This window comes from Nannospalax galili, unplaced genomic scaffold, assembly GCF_000622305.1.
Source record: "Nannospalax galili isolate Female #2095 unplaced genomic scaffold, S.galili_v1.0 scaffold695, whole genome shotgun sequence".
Taxonomy (NCBI): Eukaryota; Metazoa; Chordata; class Mammalia; order Rodentia; family Spalacidae; genus Nannospalax; species Nannospalax galili.
In genome coordinates this window covers 1039527-1061254 of record NW_008335601.1, presented here as the reverse complement: position 1 = coordinate 1061254, position 21728 = coordinate 1039527, and the positions used below count along the sequence as shown (strand labels likewise).

At 45.2% G+C, this 21728-nt stretch overlaps 1 protein-coding gene across 2 annotated transcripts in view; it reads right to left on the bottom strand.

The window, feature by feature from the left end:
- Nucleotides 1-4185: 4185 nt before the first annotated feature.
- The window catches only part of Gpd1l (glycerol-3-phosphate dehydrogenase 1 like), a 51124-nt gene continuing 33581 nt past the window's right edge, over nucleotides 4186-21728 (bottom strand). For both annotated transcript variants that reach the window (XM_008830469.2, XM_008830468.2), the window contains exons 6-8: nucleotides 14121-14354; nucleotides 12915-13021; nucleotides 4186-7019 (exon numbers count right to left, since the gene is read on the bottom strand). In XM_008830469.2, the coding sequence (XP_008828691.1) occupies nucleotides 6923-7019; nucleotides 12915-13021; nucleotides 14121-14354 (438 nt within the window). In that variant the 3' untranslated portion in view covers nucleotides 4186-6922. The remainder of the gene's footprint in view (nucleotides 7020-12914; nucleotides 13022-14120; nucleotides 14355-21728) is intronic.

Here is a 21728-nt window from a genome sequence, read left to right as displayed (position 1 = left end):
CTGTGCTGGCCTGCCTCCTATACCCCTTCACTCTGCCTGTGCCTAGGCTGGTCTACAACTCCTGGGTTCAGTTATCCTCCTGCTTCCAAAGTCTTTTGAAACTAAGGCTGAACTAGTTTTTTTTTTTTTAATTTTATTATTTTTAAATTTTATTTTATGTGTGAGTGTATTGCCTGCATGTATGTGAGTGCACCTGTGTTGTGCAATGCCGAGGAGGTCAGAAGAGGGCTTCGGATTCCCCGGAACTGGAGTTAAGGACAGTTTGTAGCCGCCATGTGGGCGCTGGGAATTGAACCCAGTTCCTCTGCAAGAGCAGTCAGTGATCTTAACCACTGGGCCATCTCTTCAGCCCTTTTGTTTGTTTTTTGTTTTGGTACAGGAGTGAACTTCTGTTATAAAAGGGAGAAATCAGGCTTTATCTGATGATAACCTGCCTCTGCCTCCTGAGTGTTGGGTCTAAAGGTGTGTGCCACCATACTGGCTAGTTCTAGCTTTCTTATTTTTTAAAAAAGATAATTTTATTAATTAATTTATTATCTATCTATCTATCTATCAATCATCTATCTATCTATCTATCTATCTATCTATCTATCTATCTATATCATCATCTATCTATCTTTTTGTGGCAGGCTGTCCCTGTAGCCACAACTGGCCTGGAACTCCCTATTAGACCAGACTGGCCTTAATCTCTCAGAGATCTGCCTGCCTCTGCCTCCTGAGTTCTGGGATTAAAGGTATTGCCACCACCCCTGGCTAAGATTTAGTTTTTGCCAGGCATGGTGGTACATGCCTTTGACCCCAGCAGTGGGGAGGCAGAAGCAGATCTCTGTGAATTCAAGGCCAGCCTGGTCTCCATTGTGAGTTCCAGGACAGCCAAAGTTACATAGTGAAACCCGTTTTCAAAAAATAATTTTATTTTGGGCTGGAGAGATTGCTCAGTGGTTAGGAACATGTGCTGCTCTTCCAGGGGACCTGGGTTTGATTCTAAGCACTGTAATTCCAGCTCCAGGGGAGCCAATGCTCTGGACTCTGTGGGCCTCATGTGCACATACATAGACACACACACACACACACACACACACACACACACATGCATGTTTGAGAATAAAATAAATCTTAAAAAAATAATTGATTTGGACTGGAGAGATGGCATAGCTGCTGGTTAAGAGCACTGGCTGCTCTTGCAGAGCAAGGAGGATTTGGTTCCCAGCACCCACATGGAGGGGATAACAACCATCTGTAACTCCAGTTCCAGGGGATCTGACACCCTCTTTTGTCCTCTGCAAGTATTGCATGACACAGGTGCACTTGCATACATGCACGCAATAGGCTCATACACATAAAATAAAAATAAATAAAACTAAAAATAATAATTTATTACTTATGTGTTTGTGGTCATGTGTGTATCTGTGAAGATGCCCACAGAGGCCAGAAGGGAGAGGTGATGGCACTCGGGCGGCATTGGCAGGCAGATCTCTGAGTTCCAGACCACCCTGGTCTACATAGTGAGTTCTAGGCTAGCTGGAGCTACAGGGAGACCCTGTCTCAAATCCAAGCCCCCCCACAAAAAGCAAAAACAATTTTGTGATCACAGGGTAGCTGGGCAATGTAGTTGAGATATGTAACTACAGGGGGGAAAAAAAGCAAAATAATTTTGTGCAATTTCTTCCTTAAGCAGCATATTGCTATCACAATTTTTTCATTAAATTTTTTTTGTCTTTTTGAGACAGGGTCTCCCTGTAGCCCCAGCTGGCCTGGAACTCACTATGTAGACCAGGCTGGCCTTGAACTCACAGAGATTCACCTTCCATTGCCTCCAGAATACTGGGATTAAATATGTGTGGCACCATGCCTGGCTCTCCTTAAATATTTTAAGCTCTTCTGACCTTGGTAGTAATTTCTGGAGGCAGGCTGCATAGCTGTTATTCCCACTAGTCAAGAACAAAAATGGGCTGCCCAAATAGTTAACTGACTTGGCATAATGATAGCAGCAGGCTATCACTGTCCTGGCAATTAGTCTAATACTATGTGTATAGCTTCCTCACACAACCTATTTTCCCCATATAAAAAGTTTACATGCAATCATAAAGTCATAAAGACCATGGGATAAAACTTTCATGGGCTATATAATAGAATATAACATAAAAGTGAAAGGGTGCATTTAATTCTGGTCTGGCTGGGTTTTTGCCCCTACTAAAACACTGCCTCTGCCTTCTGTATTTCTTGTCACTTCTGTAATGAAAGTTTCTGGAAAGAAGCCCCCCTTCCACTGCTCCCCCTGCAAGGTTGATGAACTGATCAGAACTTGAGCAACTGTACAGAGGTTGGAATGTGGCAGATCCCAAGCCTAATTAAAGATTATTTTAGGTTATCTGGCCAGCTAGACTAGGTGAACCTATAAGTTCTGGGTTTAAGTGAGAGACTATGCTTCAATATATAGAGAGCAGTGGAGGAGGACATCTGATGTCACCTCTGGCTTCTACACATACATGCTTGTGCTTCCTCAAACACAGGAACATACTATACACCCCCCTTCCCACACACAAGAATGTAAGATGCTAGCCTTGTCTACACAGTGAATTTCTGGCCAGCTGGAGCTACAAGGAGACCCTGTCTCAAAAAGACAAAAGATTGCCTTCAGTAGGACGGACATTTGACAATATTCTTTTTTTTTTTTTAATGTGTTTGAGTGTTTTGTCTGCATGTATGTAAGTGGATCTGTGCATGTAATGCCCTCAGAAACCAGAAGAAGGTATCAGATCCCCTGCAACTGGAGTTACGGATGATTGTTAGCCACTATGTAGGTACTAAGAACTGAACCTAGGTTCTCTGCAAGAGCAGCCAGTGTTCTTAACTGCTGAGCCATCTCTGTAGCTCCCCAACAATACTGATTGTTAAGATTTAAAAATATTTATATCAAAGTTATTTAATATCTATTATTACTCAATTATCTGAAATTCAGGGAGTTTAATTCCTACTTCAGAAAACTTGACTTTTAAGGGGCTGAGGAGATGGTTCAGTGGTTAAAGTGCCTGTTGTGCATGCGTGAAGACCAGAGTTCAGATCCTTGGGACCCATGAGAAAGCTGGGTGGCAGGTGACTCCCGGGCTTGGACAGTAGAGATAGGGGATTCTCAGAGTAGAGTGTCTATCTGAGTAGCGACATAGGTGAGTTCTGGGATCAACTGAGAGGCCCTGTCTCAGTGAATAAGGTGGAGAGCCATCGAAGACTCCTGAAGTCAAACTTGGGCCTCCAAGGAATGTACACACACATAAAAAAATGGCCTTTAATCCCAGCACTCTGGAGGCAGAGGCAGGCAATCTCTGAGCCCAAGGCCACTCCGGTCTACATAGTGAGACTCAGACTCAAAAAAAAAAAACAAAACCCAAAATAAATAAAAGCTTGATTTTATAATTTTTATGGGAAGCGCACGCAGCCTGGATAGAAGGCAGATTTCTGCAGGTGTTTGTTTGCTTTTTCCTGTTATCAACTCCTATTACTTATCCAAGTTCTAGCTTTTATGTAATTCTTTGCTTATGATTTCCTGGATATAAACATTCAGGTGAGGGAGGAGCTGGAGAGATGGCTCAGCAGTTAAGAGCACTGGCTGTCCTTGCAGAGGACCCAGGTTCGAATCCCAGCACCCACATGGCGGCTAACAACTGTCCGTAACTCGAGTTCCAAGGGATCCAACACCTTCTTCTGGCCTCCATGGGCATCACTCACATGGGTGCACTTACATACATACAAGCAACACACTCATGCACATAAAAAAATTAATTTAAAGAGCTGACCTATATATAACTGTTAACTAAGTTGATAAAAAGAAAAACAGGAGACCAGCAAGATGGACTCAGTGGGTAAAAGCACTTGCTGTACAAGCCTGAAGACCTGAGTTTGATCTCCAGAACCCATAGTGGAAGGAGAGAGCTTCCCAAGAGCACTGTGGCACCTGTGTGCCAGCACACACACACATAAACACACACGTAATAATAATAAATAAAATAGAAAAAAATGGACAGTCAGGCATGATGGTGCATGCCTGTATCCTGCGACTTCAGTGCTACAGCCATGAGGGTCAGGGGTTGAAAGTCAGTCTTTGCTATGTAGCAAGTTCAAGACCAGCTGGAGCTACAGGAAACTCCTTCATTCTCACAAAACTGAAAAAGAAAAATACTCTCCAGCACGGGTTTGAGGAATTGTTTATTAAATCAAACCTTTAAATTATCCACCTATAGTTTGTAAACACAGTACATATGTAAGTAAGAGGTTAGCCAATATGAACTGGCAGAGAAATTAAAATTCCCTTTGGACACCAGCCTCTCAGCACAATACCCTCCTTAGGGTAGCTGTGGGCTGAGTTATAAAGTTAAAACACTAGAAGTCTGGCTCAATTCCATCCCTGGGGGGTGGGGGGGTTGGATTTCCAGACAGGGATTTGTCCCACACTATAACAGGGTGCTCAGTATCAAGGCAAAAGTGTAGTTTTACATTCACAGGTTGGCTGAAATACTGCAGGTTAGGTTTCTAATCTAGGTGTCTCCATCCCAATGGCCATAGCTAGTAAGACCTGTCAATCAGCCGGTGCTTACAAAAAATAAATGACTCACTCATAGAGTAATATTTCTGGTTGGTGGAGCACAAGCTTAAAGAATTTCTCTTTTTCCATTTATGATAAATATGTTCAAGAGGGACATCAGTAAAGGGGTTTTAGGTAGGAGGGATTCGGAAGTACGAGACCCGGAGAGGAAGTAAAATGTTAACAACAATACAAAACAAGATCCTAATGGCGGATCATCCTACTTGGTAGACACCAGTTAGCTTACAGCCCTTCTTATATCTTAAAAAGCAATTCTTTGCCATTTATGTACAAACTTTTAAAAAGATTTATCAGGAGACAAGAGAAAAATTGACTAAGTTAACATTGTTACTAAAACTGCTGGGTGAGCAGCCTGGTGTTTCCAGAGGCTTTTAGGTATGGGCTTTATAATGCTCCCAAAGTCCTTTGGGATAGTTAAAATTTTTTCCATAAAAATCTATTTTACAATCATTTCAATTATAGAAGGGGTTGGGGCAGGGAATACCAAACCAGGACAAGGGAGGGGAAACCAAAAGTTCACAAACTAAAACACATGATTGCTTGAAGTTCATATGTTCTTTGAACACTCCCGGAATGCTATTCTGAAATGAGACTCATTTTTAAATAGAGAAAGTCATTCCCACTTTAATTCTAGAATATAACAATGTGCGTTTCAGCGGGGTTGGCATCTACTTGTCGGTACTTGCCCATGTTACCCGAAAGCTTCCTTAAAGATTCAGGGCAGAACTAAACCTTAAATCTCAAAAAAACTACAAATAGCAGCTGGGCATGGTAATTCCAGCTACTCTGGAGGCAGAAGCAGGAAGATGACAATTTTGAGTCTAGCCTGGGCTACACAGAACAAGCAATATCATAAGCAGTTAGTCATCCTAATTTCTTTCAGGGATCGGGGGTCACTTTACCCTATAGCAATATTCCCTGTAAACTTTGGCTAATATCCTTGTCAAAAACAAAACAAAAAAACCTCCATAGTCTAATGAGTTTGGAACTTGCTGGAATAAGTCAACAGATTCGATTTAGGTTTTAGCATATAGGTTACACCTTCCAGAAGGGTGAGGTGGTTTTTCCCAAACTCATTGGAGCATTCCAGAGTCCACTGGAATAGCCACTGACCCTGGGACTCTTGTCCCCTCTAGAACACGGTTTATAGAAGGCCACACTCAAGTAAGTTCTCTAATGCAGTGGTTCTCAAATTGTAGTGAGAATCAGAAATGTGCAGAAGGCATGGTGAAACACAGGGCCTCTCCTGATGCCCGGGGTGGGCGGGTGGTGGTGGTGCTGGAAACCTGCATTCCTAGGACAACCATTTCTGCTGGACTGGGGACACTTGGAGTGGTTACCATGGAGACTTCAAGCCACATGAATCTCCCTCTCAGGAAGACCTTCTGTGGCCCTAGGAAGTGCATGGGGGCATTTCCATAACCAATTAGCTAGTTATCAGAGGGGCCCAGTACAGTCTTTGCAGGTCCTACCTTAGAGGGGTGAAGTATGGTGCACCGGGCTCTGGGCCATGTCCCCTGGTGACCAGGTACAACTGTGGTTTCTTACATGACAACAGTCCCCTCCAGGGTTCTGTAAGCTTGCAGAGATATGGTTACAGAAAAGCCGCACCTAACACAGAGCATCATACAGTGTCTGTTGTTAAAAGAATGTGTGCGTTACAGCAGGGGTGAGCGAGCCAGGTGAGCTCTCCATCCTCTGCTACTGCTGGGTCTGTCCACAAGTCCATTCATGCAGCCAACGAAGAGAAAGGAGGCTCAAAACCGCAACATCCACAGGGAGAAGAAACGTGTAAGTGGACTATCTAATTAAAACACCTAATTGTTAAAAATGATCCAAGTAGTTCATTCTGCTGGCTTTGAGATAGTGTTTAAAAGTTAAATATGGTGTTCATCAGACATACCCACTCTGCCATTATGTTTACCATTGTTATGCTGGTTAACTGTATCACCAAGAGAATGAGAAAAATAATTCTTCCCTCATATATGTATGAATCACATCCACAGAATTTAACTGAGATAGTACTGATCTCACAGGCTGCCTTAGAGGGGAAATTTCAAATGTGATCATTAAAACACACATCTGATGTTGGCTCATAGACACACCCACAGAATGAGAAATGCACATACACACATTCACATGTGTGCTTAGTTGTTACCCAATACATCTTAGCCAGGGACGTGCCTCCCAACACAGAACTGAAGCTGGCACAATTCACACGTGTTCAGGATAGGAGTACAGGGATGGTGGCCAAGTCCTGGTTTCCAGGTAATCCTGGGACAGGTGAGGCCGAGCTGTCCCTAGCTGGCAGCCTGGTTTCCTTCAGATGTGCTCAGGGTGACTCTGCAGGCAGGACAGCATCTCTGTGACAGGCCTGCCTTCATAGCAGATCTGATACACGGCTGTAAACAATGGAAACCTGGGGTGGGAGGAAAAGGAAGGACAAGTTAGGTCACATGCTCTGCTTCTCGGGGTAGGTTCATTTGAGAGAGAGAGAGAGAGAGAGAGAGAGAGAGAGAGAGAGAGAGAGAGAGAGAGAGAGATGAGAGAGAGAGAGAGAGAGAGAGAGAGAGAGAGAGAGAGAGAGAACAGACGATAACCTCAGGTGTCAACCCTCACTCACCTCCACTTTCTGTTTGAGGTAAGTTCTCTCACTGACCTGGAACTTTGCCATGTAGGCCAGGCTACCTGGCTTGCCAGTGTCTGGGAATCCTCCTGTCTCCACCTGCCATCTCTCAGGGCTGGAATTACTGGCACATGCTGCTGTGCCCAGCGGTTAACATGGTTCTAGGGATTTGCACTCAAGTTCTCATGCTTACAAGGCAGACTGCAGGTGAGCACACCGTACTGGAATATATAGTAACCACTTTCCACGTTCCTTTGCCACTAGGTCTGTAAAACGCAGAAACTGCACAGCCTCTGTGGGATCCGGGATAGCCCAGGCCACCCCTGCCCAGCAAGTATGGAGCATATTGTGGAAAGCCAGTGTATCATGCCAGGTGAACAGGTCATGTGGAGAAAGAGTCTGGCTCAGGACCTTGATGACTTGGAATGAACCCAAGTTCCAGCCACTATTTCAAAAAGTGGAACATTTTAAATTGCAAGGACATATTTCTCTTCCCTATAAAGAATCATCCCCAAACCACACCCAGAACACTCTCAAGGGAATCCAAGTGAAGACCGACAGCTATCAAGCCCCAGCTCACAGTGGAAACATGGTTCATTTTGCCTTTGTTTAGGGATGTGGACACATGAAATTGAAAGTGTAGAATGGGTAAGGGCACAAAGGAGTAAGCCAGCAACCACTCAAGAAAAGGCATCAAGCCGGGCATGGTGGTGCACACCTTTAATCCCAGCACTCTGGAGGCAGCAGAAGGTGGCTCTCTGTGAGTTCAAGGCCAGCCTGGTCAACATAGTGAGGTCCAGGCCAGCTGGGGCTACAGGGAGACCCTGTCTCAAAAGAGACAAAAAAAAAAAAGGTCATTAGGGTTGTAAGTAGGGTTGTAGCTCAGTGGTAGAGCACTTGTCTAGCATGCTCAGGTCACTGGGTTCAATCCCCAGTGTGGGATGTATGTGTAATGTTATCCTAGAACACAGCTGAATTCAGCATGGATTTCAAGGTTGCTGAAAGCACTAAAAAAATAATCAATTTCTGTGTTGGTGATGGTTAAGAGTGCTTGCTCTGAAGTCATGAGTGCCCATCCAGTGCACAACCCACATAACAAGCCAAAAGTCACTGCAAATGCATGTCACCCCAGCTCCCAAAGGTGGGGTGGAGCAGGAGAAGCCCTGGTGATTGCTGACTTCCAGCTGAGAAAACAGGAGTCCCAGGTTCAGGGAGAGACCCTGCCTCAAAGGAAAAGGCAGAGCGTGATCAAGGAGGACATCATATCCTGCATACACGTGCACAAACACTCCTACACACAGAGACAGATATTTACACACAAATACATAAAATTAAACTTAAATAAATGGGGTACTGGAGAGATGGTTCAGCAGTTAAGAACACTCCAACTGTTCTTCCAGAGGACCCAGGTTCAATTCCCAGCACCCATATGTATACTTACATACATGCAGGCAAAACACACATACACATAAAATAAAATAAATATTTTTAAACAGTAAATAAATCAATTACCAATTTCAAGGATAAGGGGCGCATGAGGCCCCATGCCTACCTGAGGATCTATATACACCTAATGGTAGCTGGGAGAGGGAGAGACATTTTCTTCAATGATGTAGCTACTGGTAAGTTGCCCACGTCCCTATGAATAACCCCTCACCCATGCTCCTCTAAATAACCCTAATTAAACTCATTGGCTCACCAAAAAAGAAAAAGGCATCAAAGTTGAAGGGAACCAGTTGAGAAGAGGAAAAGGCTTAGTGGGAGGGTAGTGGGGACTAGCATGATCAAAATCCATTATACACAGTATGAAAATACCACAAGGAAACCCATCATTATGTATAATAAATTCAGGAATAAAAACTTAAATTTGCAAAGTAAAAAAACAAACTAATTTCAATCAGGCTTTTAGACATTCCCCACTCCAAAGTGAATTTGACAGTATCAATAGAGCCTTAAACAATATCCTGAAAATCCATAGAATCCCATGATGACATTTTCATTCAAGAAGACAAAGAGAGCCAGGCATGGTGGTGTATTATGTACAACTTTTAGCACTTGAGGTTGAGTCAGGAGAATCAAGAGTTGTCTTTACTGGCTGAGCCTTCTTGCTGGCCTCCACTGTAGGTTGTAAGGGATGGAACATAGGTTCTTTCTGGAGTCCAGCAGGCTTAATCAGACCTGATTCTGTGGACTATAAACTCTGGCAAGTTTCTCCAGCCCTGGGACCCTGGTGCTCCTCTGTAGAGTGGGGCTGGATACATAGGCATGAAAGACCTGAATCTAGTGCATTTTCCCCCATGGCTAATGATAAACACAGACTAATGCTAGCCAGTTTGTCTGTTCACAGAGTCCTATCAAGGGCAACCTAGAAAGCACAAAGGACATTGGAAAATTCTAGATAGGAAATTTCATCATCATCCAATATCCAAGGACTTCATTTTAGACTTTTAGAAATGTCCTGATGCCGAGCCGAGCATGGTGGTACAAGCCTTTAATCCCAGCAGGCAGAGGCAGGAGTTCGAGGCCAGCCTGGTATATAGTGAGTTCCAGGTCAGCTGGGGCTACAGGGCTGGGAATGTAGCTCAGTTGGTAGAGTGCTTGTCTACTATGTACAGAGCCCCTGCTTGGATCCCTATACTGCATAAACCAGGTGTGATGGCATACTCCTATAATCCCAGTACTTGGGAAGTGTAGGTAGGAAGCTCAGAAGTTCAAAGTCATCCTTGCCTACATAGTGAGTTTCAGGCCAGCCCGGATGACATGGGCACCTGTCTCAAAACAACAACAAAAAATCCCAATGAATACTTGATGGTTATTAAGAATCATCCCATCACATACCAACACATTGCCATCTGCTAAGCAGATAAGAAAAATCTGCATTTTCCTCATAGCTACAATTTAAGGTCCTCTGATGGCTCATTTTGGTGAAACTTCATCTCTCTGCCTGACTGGGTTTAAAAGTCATTTCAGAAAAATGCCATGCAGACTGCTCCCTGCCTTGGGGCAGCCCACGCCAATCTCTCTTTGGAGAGCTCACTTTCTTTAGCGTTAAGAACTAAACTTCTGCTGCTTTGCTAAATAGACCTCTGCTCAAACTGGGGAAAAGAAAAAGAAAACAAAGAAACAAAAATGTGGTGCAGGGGCTGTGAGATCACTCAGCAGGTAAAGTGTTTGCCTTCAAGTCTGACAACCTGAGTTCCGGCCCTCAGACCCACACAGTAGGAGAGAACTGATGTCAGAAAATTGTCCTCTGACCTCTGCATGCATGGTGTGGCATGCTCTTGGCCATGTACATGCACCTAGTAGGATATATTTTTTAAATTTAATTTTAAAATGCAGTGCAGGGGTCTGGAGAGATGGTTCAGGAGTTAAGAGTACTGACTGTTCTTGCAGAGGACCTGGGTTCAATTCCCAGCACCCACATTGTGGCTAACAACTGTTTATACCTCCAGTTCCAGGGGATCTGACACTCTCTTCTGGCCTCTGCAGGCATTGCACAACACGGTATGCTTAAATACATGTAGGCAAATAGACAAATTTTTGAAAAAAAGCAGTGTAAATGAAAAAGGGAATCCAGGACCCCAGCTGCCCTCCCTTGCAACTTACAGAAGCAAGTTCAGTGGACACATAACTTAGTGCTGGCTGTAAGGAGGAGAGCGGCTGGGTGCAGGGTGAGGTGAGATGCCCAGTGGGAATCTGAAACTTCCCACCCTAACTGAACATGGAGACAGGAGAGGTCTGCCTGCAAACTGCCTCCTGGATGGAGTGGAGCCCATGCTCTGGGTTAGCCACAGCTGTTAGTCACTGCAGCTGCCTGCTTCTCGCCAATCCCCAGCAGCCACATCTCCCTGTTCCAGAAGATCAGGGTACAGACTACTACAGGTTATAGCCCATGTTTTGACTGTTTCCCACCTTTTAGCACTATTGGAAGGTGGGTGGAACCTTGAGGTGGTAGGAACTGTGGGGAGGAAGTTAGGTCATTAGGGAGTACTGGCCTTGGAGAGGATCCTGGGAACCTGGCTCCTTCCTGTCTCTCCTTCTGGGTACCATGAACAGACCTCAACTGCCACATGCTCCTGCCACAATGTACATTGCCACCACAGGCCCAAAGCAGTGGGGCCAAGTGACCATGGACTGAAACCTCTCTAAAAAAAAAAAAAAAAAAAAAAAAAAAAAAAAACAGGAAAAAACCTTTCTCTCCTTTTCCATTTTTTAAAGACAAGGTCTCATGTATCTCAGGCTGGCTGCAAACTCACTCCGTAGCCAAGGTTGGCCTTGGTCTGCTGAATGCTAAGATTACAGGAATGCCCTGTATACTTTTCCTTCTTTTTTTGTTTTAAGACACAGTTTCACTCAATAGTATGCCCAGGATGACTTTGAATTCCCTGAGTACCTTAAACTTCCCTAAAGCTCATGGCAATTCTCCTACCTCAGCTTCGCCAATGCTAAGATTTCAGGTATGATTCATAATACCTAGCTCACATGAATATATCTTTTCATTAAAAAACCAAAAAGTAACCATTTTGGAAAATTTGAAACTTAGCAACATATAGCTTTTCCCAAACTCCCTGTGGAACAATGTAGAATGTAGCAAGCATGCCTGATGCAACTCAGGATGGCCAAGAATGTAGTTCATCACAAAACTGCAAACTTACATAAAACATTATGAGACTTATTTTGCAAATTTTCTTTTGGTTATTCAACTTTGCAGTGTGGTTATTCTTTGCAGTGGTTATTCTTGCCAAAGACCTGGGTACCCACATTGTAACTAACAACATTTGTAATTCACATTCCAGGGAATCTGACACCCTCTTCTGGCCTTTGTTGGCACTGAACCCATGGGTGCACTCATATACATGCAGAGAAAACACTCATACACATGAATAAATGTTTAAAAATAAATAGGGATTGGAGAGATGGCTCAGTAGTTAAGAGCACTGGCTATTCTTTAATTTTATTTATTATTTTTATTTTATGTGTATGTGTGTATTGCCTGAATGTAGGTAAGTGCACCTGTTTCGTGCAATGCCTGCAGAGTTCAGAAGAGGCTGTCAGATCCCCTGGGACTGGAGTTACGGACAGTTGTCAGATGCCATGTGAGTGTTGGGATTTGAACCCAGCTCTTCTGCAAGAACAACCAGTGTTCTTAACCGCTGAGCCATCTCTCCAGCCCCAAGCACTGGCTATTCTTACAGAAGACCTGGGTTCAACTCCCAGGACCCACATGGTGGCTAACAACAATCAGTAACTCCAGTTCCAGGTAATCTGATCTGATGCCCTATTCTGTCCTCCACAGGCACTGCATGACATGGGTGCACTTATACACATGCAGGCATAACACTCATACATACATAAGATAAATAAAAAATTTAAAACAGTAAAAAGTCACACACACACACACACACACACACACACACACACACATATATTTTTTGAGACAGGGTCTCCTAGTAGCCCTAGCTGGCCTGGAACTTCCTTTGTGGATCAGGCTGGCCTCAAACTCGCAGAGTTCTGCTTGCCTCTGCCTCCCTGCCCAGCCTATACCATGCTTTATTTCTCAATGAACCTGGTTTTGTGTAACTAGACATTTCCCCTGGAGATGTTCGTGTCACAGCAAGGACTAAACTGATCTAGTCAGGTCCTAGGTATGCTGGATGAGCAGCTGCCCTCAGCCGCCTGGGAACTCACTTGTCAAGCAGCCCCTTCTGTTTGAGGATGCGATAGACTTCAGCAGATGTCTGTGGGCCCTGGAGCTTCTGTCCATTCAGCATCTCCTTCTCCAGTTCTTCAATGGTCTTAAAGCAAAGAATGAAAGACTTGATGGTAAAGACTTGAGAGATGTTTATTTCACAAGGAGAGAGGGAGGAGGGCTTGTTTCCAGCCAAGGAAAGAGTGATAAATGGATGGAGCTGGAAAATGTTACATGAAGTGAGGTAACCCAGGCTCAGAAAGACCAATAATACATGTTCTCTCTCATATGTAGATCTTAGCTTCTAATTGTGTATGTGCATGCTTGTGTACGTGTTTGTTCACGTGTGTATACATGCATGTAGAGGCAAGAGGTTGATGTTAAGTGTCTTCCTCAGTTGCTCTCCATCTTGTCTATTTTTTTTTTTTTGACAAGGTCATTAAACCTGAAGGTTCACCAACTTAGCTAGCTTGGCTGCCCAGTAAGCCCTGGGGCAATCCCCTGTCTCTACCTCTCCAGCACTGAAATTACAGGTATACACCTCTGCACCCAACATTTTATGTGGGTGCTGGGCATCCAAACTGAGACCCTCATGTTTGTATGGCAAACACTTACCAACTGAGCCATCTCCCCATTGCCTTAGCTTCTAGATTTTTTGTTTTTTGTTTTGTTTGTTGTTTTGAGACAGAGTCGCCCTGTCTGGAACTTGCTATGTAGACCAGGCTGGCCTTGATCTCTGTGAGATTAAGGTCTGATTTGCTGAGATTAAAAGTGTGCACCACCACACCCACTTAAATTTATGTGTATAAGTGTTTTGCCTGTATGTAGGTTAGTGCGCCATGAGTATGCGATGCCTGTAGAAGCCAGAAGAGGGTATGGGATCCCTTGGAACTGGAGTTACAGGTGGTTGTTAGCCGCCATGTGGGTGCTGGGAACCTAAATGGGGTCCTCTACAAGAGCAGCCAGTACTTTTAACCACTGAGTCATCTTACTAGCACCATACATTAAAGTAAAATTTTAAAAGAAAAGAAAGATGAGGGAATTCAAGAGGCAGAGCAGTCAAGTGAATGCTTCAAGGATAAACAGAACAGGTGTCAATGTTATTGTCAATCCTTTGGGGGACAGGCCTCACTTTCCCCAGTCTGGGGGAGGGGTCTCAGATGAGGAAGGAGGGGGCAGTGTCAGGCAGAACAGACTCAGTATACCTTCCCAGTCCTGGCGAAGGCCTCAGCCACCTTGCGGTTCCTCCCTCCGTAGCAGGTGGTGATGAGGTCTGCTACCCCACAGCTCTCCAGGAAGGTGGCTGTGGACACCTGGCCCTTGCAGAAGATCCTGGCGAAAGCGATCATTTCCATGAGGCCCAGGCGGATGACGGCTGCCTTCGTGTTGTCCCCACAGCGGAGACCGTCACAAAAGCCAGCTCCCACAGCAACGATGTTCTGTAGAGGAACAAAGTCAAGGTGACACTAGAGCACACACAGCTCTACCCAGAGCCTGGATGTGGCTCAGTGTGGCGGTGTGGGGGGAGGTATGTGACAGTGGGAAGAACATTAGCCAGAGAGTGATGTCAGCTGACAGCAGTCCATGGGTGGATTCTCTCTGGACAAACTAGTTTGCCTTTTAAGTTGTTGTTATTAAGACTGAGTGTTAAACTGGAACTGGTGGTTCACACCATTAATCCCAACACTTGGGAAGCAGAGGCAGGCAGAGCTCTGTGAGTTCAAGGCCAGCCTGGTCTACCTAGCAAGTTCCAGACCAACTAGAGCTACATCCTGAGATCTAGTCTCAAGAAAAAATAAATAATAAACAAACAAATAAAAAATTTTAAAAAGATAAAGATAAATATAGCTCTCCCGGGCTACATCTATGTCCCCATCTATCACAATTTGACCTCTTCTGGATGATGAGCTGACAAACCAACCCTAGGAAGTGCCTATGGGATGAATGGGAGATAACAGGGAATCCATGCTTCAAGAACCTCTGCAAAGGTGTAGCCACACCAGGCCCAGGACGATCTGAGGTGTGCATGGCTCACACTCATATCCCAGGTGCTCTGACTTGCCAAGGATACCTTCCAGGTGAGAGGGAGGCGGGCCTGGCCCCTGAGCCCAACCCATAGATACAGTGTGTCCTTTGTGCCTCACTGAGTTCAATGTCCAGGAAACCTGTCCTCTTTCCTCCTAGGCAGGAGAGACCTCCTCACCTCCTGCAATTCTAGGTTGAGGGGCCATGTTTCCCTCAGTAGCTTCTCAGGTACAGGGGAGGTCAAAGGGCAGTACAAGACAAGAAAAGACACGGAAAAGTAACAAAAACAGCAAGAGCTAACTTTATTGGATGACTCTAAGTGCCTCATGTATTAACTCAATTAAATCTCAAAGGCTGGAGAAATTGCTCATTGGGTAAAAGAACTTGCCGCATTGGGCTGGAGAGATGATTCAGCAGTTAGGAAGTAGCTGCTCTTGCAGAGGACCTGGGTTCAGTTCCCAGCACCCACATGGTGGCTGACAACTGCCAATAACTCCAGTTCCAGGAGATCTGATGCCCTCTTCTGGTTTCCACAGGTATTGTATACATGGTATACTTAATTACATGCAAATAAAACACACATAAAACAAATGTAAACTTCATGATTTCTCACAAGGTAGGCCCATTTATCATGCATAGTGAGAAGTAAGGAAACTGAGGCACACAGGGTAAGCAGCTTGCCAGAGGAGATACACCATACCAAGACCCAGAGGGTGAAAGACCCAGAGAGGCTCCTCAGAGTCTGGGCAAACGCTCACAGGAAGAGCTGGCCCACTCAGTCGAAAAGATTTGGCAGGAGCTCTATGTCAACTGGCTAAGCAGGACTATATGAGCAGTCCTTCCATGTGGCTGCACTCCCAGAAAAGGCGGATGAGGAAGAAGGCAGAGAAGGGTGGTGGTGAGGCTTTGAGACTCCGTCCCAGCAGGAGTCTGGACTGCCACAGAGCTTCCAAGAGTCAGCTACCCTCCCCACTAGGGGGCCACTGCAGGGTAACTCTCTTCTTAATGGACCCTGGACCCCATCCAACAAATCTCCTCATGACGGGCCCTGAAATCTTGCATGCTCCATCTCATCACTTAACAACATCAAAAGAAAGATAAACAGAAAGCCAGCCAGAGCATGTTTGAACAGCATTCAAGCAGATGTCCTTTGAGATCACTCAACTATGAAAGTTATCATGATCCCCTGCACGTGCAAATCTGTGCTAAACCAGCTGCAGCTTAATATACGATGGTTTTCAGAAGACAGACATGCTTATGCCATTCCTCAGGTCCTGGGTTATTAAAGTTATCAGAGGCAATCATCCACCCCAAGAGCATTTTTCCCCTCAATTCTTTATCAGGTTACTAAACTGGACCATCCCCTGAATTGTTATATACCTTCTCCATCCAATGTGGTGCCAATTGAGGCCACTGGGGCTGCAAAGCTGCTATTGTAACTCCAAACTTTTTTTTTCAAGACAGGAACTTACTGTGTATATGGTCCAGGCTGGCCTTGGACTTGTGATTCTCCTATGTCAACCTTCCAGTAGTCCTGGGATTATAGGTGAGTACTACTACATTTGATTTTTTTTTCTTTTCTTTTTTGGTATTTTTGAGTCAGGGTCTCCCTGTAGTCCCAGCTGGCCTGGAACTCCTTATGTAGACCAGGCTGGTTTCAATCTTGCAGAGCTCCACCTGCCTTTGCCTCTAGAGTGCTGGGATTAAAGGTGTGTACACTGTCTTTTGAGATAGGATCTCCTATAGCCCAGGCTGACCTCAAACTCACTATGTAGACAAGGATGACTCAAAACTCCTGCTCTTCTTGCTTCCACCTCCCAAGTGCTGAGATTACAAGTGTGCACCCTGTTTCCCAGTTTATGTGGTACTAGAGGACTTTGTGCATGCTACACAAGCATTCTACTAGCTGAGCTACAGCCCCGGCCCTGAATTTTTAATTTTACAAAACTCTTACTTTAATTAGAGACTGATAAAGATGCCAGGAGACCCGAGTCCATGGAGTCCCCGAGCTGATTTACAAGGATGAAGCCCAGAAATCCATCCATAGCTCACGATGACTGTTGTCCTGGGGATGACTGCTGTCCAGAGCAAGAGGCAGAGAGCAGGAGAGGCCCTTACCACAGGAAGGGCCAGGCTGCACTTTGACGGCTACTCACCATGGCCTGGAGATTACCTCCCAATGTAGGGTACTAGGGGGCTTACCATATCAGCTCCAGGTGCTGAATGTGGCCTAGGATGGGGGATGTCCAGGAGAGCCTGCTTTGGGGGTCTTGGGTGGGCATAATCCACTCAGAACCCACTCCTTAGGGGGTGTGTATCAACCTTTTCTGTTGTGCAGTGGCTCTATACCACTTATTCCAATTCCCAAATCCAAACCTCAGAGACCAGGAGAACCAGACAGAGGGCAGTGCCTACAGAGCTGGGAGACAGGCCATGAAAGGTAGTCGGCGGGGGATTGAAATTAGGTTCTGTGGGACCCAGGCCTTGAGGATTCCCTGCACCCTGCCACCAAATGTGAGAGTCTCCTGCACAGTCTGGAGATTTGCAGCCAGGCCTGATACCAGAATGAGAGAAACAGAAGGCAAGAGATACCCCTTAAGTAGAGTGCAGGCCCCCTGGTCATTAAGAATACCCTGCCCCTTACCAACTTCAACTGGGCTCTCTCTAATAGGTTTTCTTAGAAATCAAGAATAAGATTGCTTCTGAGGTGTGTGTGGTGACACACACCTTTAATCTCAGCACTCAGGAGGAAGAGACAGGTAAATCTCTGAGTTTGAGGCCAGCCTGGTCTACATAACAAGTTCCAGGCTTGCTGGGGTTACAAGGAGACTGTCTCAAAACAATTAACAACAACAAAAGATATGTATGATCATCAGGCAGATCTGTGCAACTGGGTGAAGAGGTGGCAGGCACGAGCCTGGCACCAAACTTCAGCTAAGTGAGAGCAGCCACATCCAGGCACAGTGAGGGCCAGAGAGTGCTCCCTCAGCAGTTGCTATGGAGCTTCCATGAGGTTCGGCTGGGTCTTCCTGCTTCTGGATCCTAACTCAGAAAAGTGTAACTTTCCCTCTCTTCTGTCTTTCTTCTGGATGCCCGCCAGAGCCAAGCATGCTTTCTCTGGTACTCTGAGCTTTGTTATTCTTTGTTGTTATTCTTTCTCTAAAGCTCCCTCCCTACCACGTGACTGCTTGTCTGTCATGTGGCCAACCTCCATGTTTGACTCAAACAGCATGGCTCTGTTCTCTCTTAAGCTCCCACTTAATAAACTATAATAGAATGTTGGTAACTTTATGAAAGCTATTTGGGCTTAAGGTATAAATCCACATGAGCCATGAGCCATCTCTCCAGCTCCCTTTTTTTTTTTTTTTTATCTTTTTGAGACAGGGTCTCCCTTATAGTCCCAGCTGGCCTGGAGCTCACTTAGGTAGACCTGGTTGGCCTCACAGAGATCCACCTTCCTCTGCCTCCCACATGCTGGGATTAAAGCTGTGTACCACCATGCCTGGTTCCCATCTTTTTTATTTTAAAATTATTTCTTCTCCTTCTTCTTTCGTGCGTGTGTGTGTGTGTGTGTGTGTGTGTGTGTGTGTGTGTGTACATATTGAAATCAGAGGACAACTTGTGGAGTCTCCTTCCAACTTTACCCAGGTTCCAGAGACTGAATTCAGTGCTTTCACCCACTGAGGCATCCCACTGGTTCAATCTTTTTGATAATGAAAACATGATCCAGGTTCAGACTACACTGGTTCAAACTAAGCTTCTCTAGCTAAAACAAAAGAATTCCATATAACCATTGACACTGGAGTTAAGTATGCAGAAAAACAAGCAAGACATTTGGATGAAGAAAAATAAAGGCGGTCAAAGTATAATTGCTTTGTATAACAGATGGGAATTATCAAGTGTGCCAGCTAGACAGGTATGACAGCCTACAGGAATAGGGGGCATCTTTGTGATCCTCCAAATGCAAATTGATGAACCTTTTGACCAGACCATATGCAATGATTAATACTGTTGGCTTGACAGTATCTAGAATCACCTAGCAGTCAAGCCTCCTGGCACACTTATAAGGGATCATCCTGATTAGGTTAGCTGAGGTGGGAAGACCCGTCCTTAATACGAGTGGCGGCATTCCCTGGGCTAGAGGTTCTGGGTTAGATAAAAGAAAGAAACAGAAGTGAGCACCAGCATCCATCTCTCTGCTTCCTGACTGTGGATTCAACATGACCTGCCTGCCACTATGTCTCACCACCGAGTTGGAATGGTCCCCTGGAACTACAAGTCAGAATAAACTCTTCTTTCTTTAAGTTCCTTTTGTCAGAGTATTTTGTCACAGCAACGAGAAAAGTAATGAGTCCCAACAAAAGCTAACATCACAGCCACCTTTCTACAGATGGATGGAAAGAAATGTGTATATACCTGGGCTTGGGCAGTATGTTAGTTACTCTTCCTGTAGCTGTGACCAAACTACCTGACTGACAAGAAGCAGCTTAAGGACAGAAGGGATTTTTGCTTACAGTTCAAGGGAATAGAGCTCATCATGGTGGGAAGGCATGGCAGGAGGTAAGACAGGACCCTCAACACATTTGCTATGGGATCTGGTCTCCTTATCTGTATGATAGGATGCAATGGACAGACTCACCAACAGTGGAAAGTCCCCATTTCTCAGTTTTAGAAACCGATACAGGCTCTAGGAATGATGGACAAGCCTCGGGGAAAGACGGCAAAGGGCCCTCCATCCCCTTCTCATTCTGTTCCCTTCTATCACCCTCTATCCCTGCAGCAGACACGTGTCTGCTCACAAGCATCCTGCCAGGAGCAATAAAAAACCATTCTAAGCTCAAACACAAGACAGCATGGGTTCCCATTAGCAGAAGCTTTTCTAGAACCATCCATCTAGAATCTTCTCACACGGCCCCCTTTGTTCTAGGCTGGATTTCACACCATCTCCCCACTGACCGCTAAAAATATCTCGTTACTTAAAAACAGCTTTGGAGCAGCTTCTGGCCAGCACTGGGCAATTAGGCATTCATGATGTCTCCTGCTGTTGAGCAGTCATTAGTTTAATAGAGAACTATTAAAAGCACATAAAAATCTCACCCAAAATAAACAGAGCCACTAACGCCCGTGTGTTGACTGTGGAACAGGGTTTTCTTGCCTGTATACAATGGGAAAAATGTCCCTCACACATAGAAATGTGGATGCGTGCTTTCTTGGAGCCCAAGTCTTTAACTGGCTCTAAGTTTTTAAAGTGATTGTCATATTTCAAGAGTTGCACTTCCTGAGAAACAGTGGATAGACCCTCTTTGGGTTTCATTATTCACCTGGGCAATTCCCGCAGATGCAAATTGCATGGCTTCCTTCCCTAGCTGCTCCAGCTCTGGAAAAGCAGTTTTGGATAAAATGGGGGTATTTACACTGAGAAGACAATTTTCCTTTTCCTTCCTTTGTTTTGAGCAGGAGGATTGGTGGTAGAAGACAGGATCTCATGTAGTCCAGTCTGGCCTCCAGCTCCCTAACCCATGCAACCAAGAGTGATCTTGAACTTCTGATCCTCCTGCCTCCACCTCCAGAATGCTTGGATTACAGATGTATATGCCTACTTTACATGGTGCTGGAAGTTGAATCCAGGGCTTTCTGCTAGGCAAGCATTTTACCAACTGAACTGCATCTCTAGCACCCCTCCCTTCTTAAAAAAATATTTTGTGTGTATGGGGTGTGTGGCAGGTATGCTTGCCACTGTGCAAGTGTGGAGGTCAGAAGATAGCTTGCAGGACTCAGTTCTTGCCTTCCACCATGTGAGCCCTGGGGACTGAACTCAGGTTGTAGACTTTACGGCAGGTGCCTCTACCAGCTAAGCCATCTTGATGGCACATTCCCCGCCCCCAATAGCTGGTAGAGTCAACCAACTGACTTCTGGAGAGAAAGATCACCTAAGCAGCTGGAGCCCTGCATCCTTGGACTGTTCTCCACTCAGGACAAGAGAAAGACAGGAACAAGACTGTCAAAGGCAGGACCCAAATACAGAAACAATTCCCTTGATTTCCTGTTAGTTAAAATGATGGGCAGTGCTTTGGCACCAAGAAGAGAGACAAGATCTGCCAGATTAAAATCACTCAGGCCAAGTACCACAACATTAGACTGAAGCAATAGGATAGCACTAGAGTCCAGAGCAGCCCTGATTTTTCCGGAAGCAGGAAATTTTATTCTTCCTGGGTAGGAATAATAAGGAAATCTCTTCTCCTTTACACTTGACAAAAAGTGCTGCAGTTGGTGTTATGGCTCTGTAATGCCACCACTCAGGACTAGAGAACAGTGAATTTTAGGCCAACCTGGGCTACACAGACAGTTTAAAGTCAATCTGGGTAATGTAGTGAGCTCCTGTCTCCAAAGTAAAACTTCAAAATGCTGAGGGTATGTCTCAGTGCCTTGAATGTGTGCAAGGCCCTAGACTCAATCCCAATAACAAAAAAGAAAAGGCAGGCTGGGGACGTGCTTGCCTAGCATGCATGAGGTCCTGGGTTCCATCCCTAGCACCACATAAACCAGTCATGGTGGCCCATGCCTGTAATCCCAGTCCCTGGGAGGTAGAGGCTAGAAGATCAGAAGTTTAAGGTTGGGGCTGGAGAGATGGCTCAGCAATTAGGAGCACTGGCTTCTCTTCCAGAGAACCTAGGTGGTTCCCTGCATCCACGTGGTGGCTAATAATCGCCAGTAACTCCAGGGAATCTGACATCCTCCTCTAGCCTCTGCAGGTATTATATGCACAGGTGCACTTATATAAATGCAGG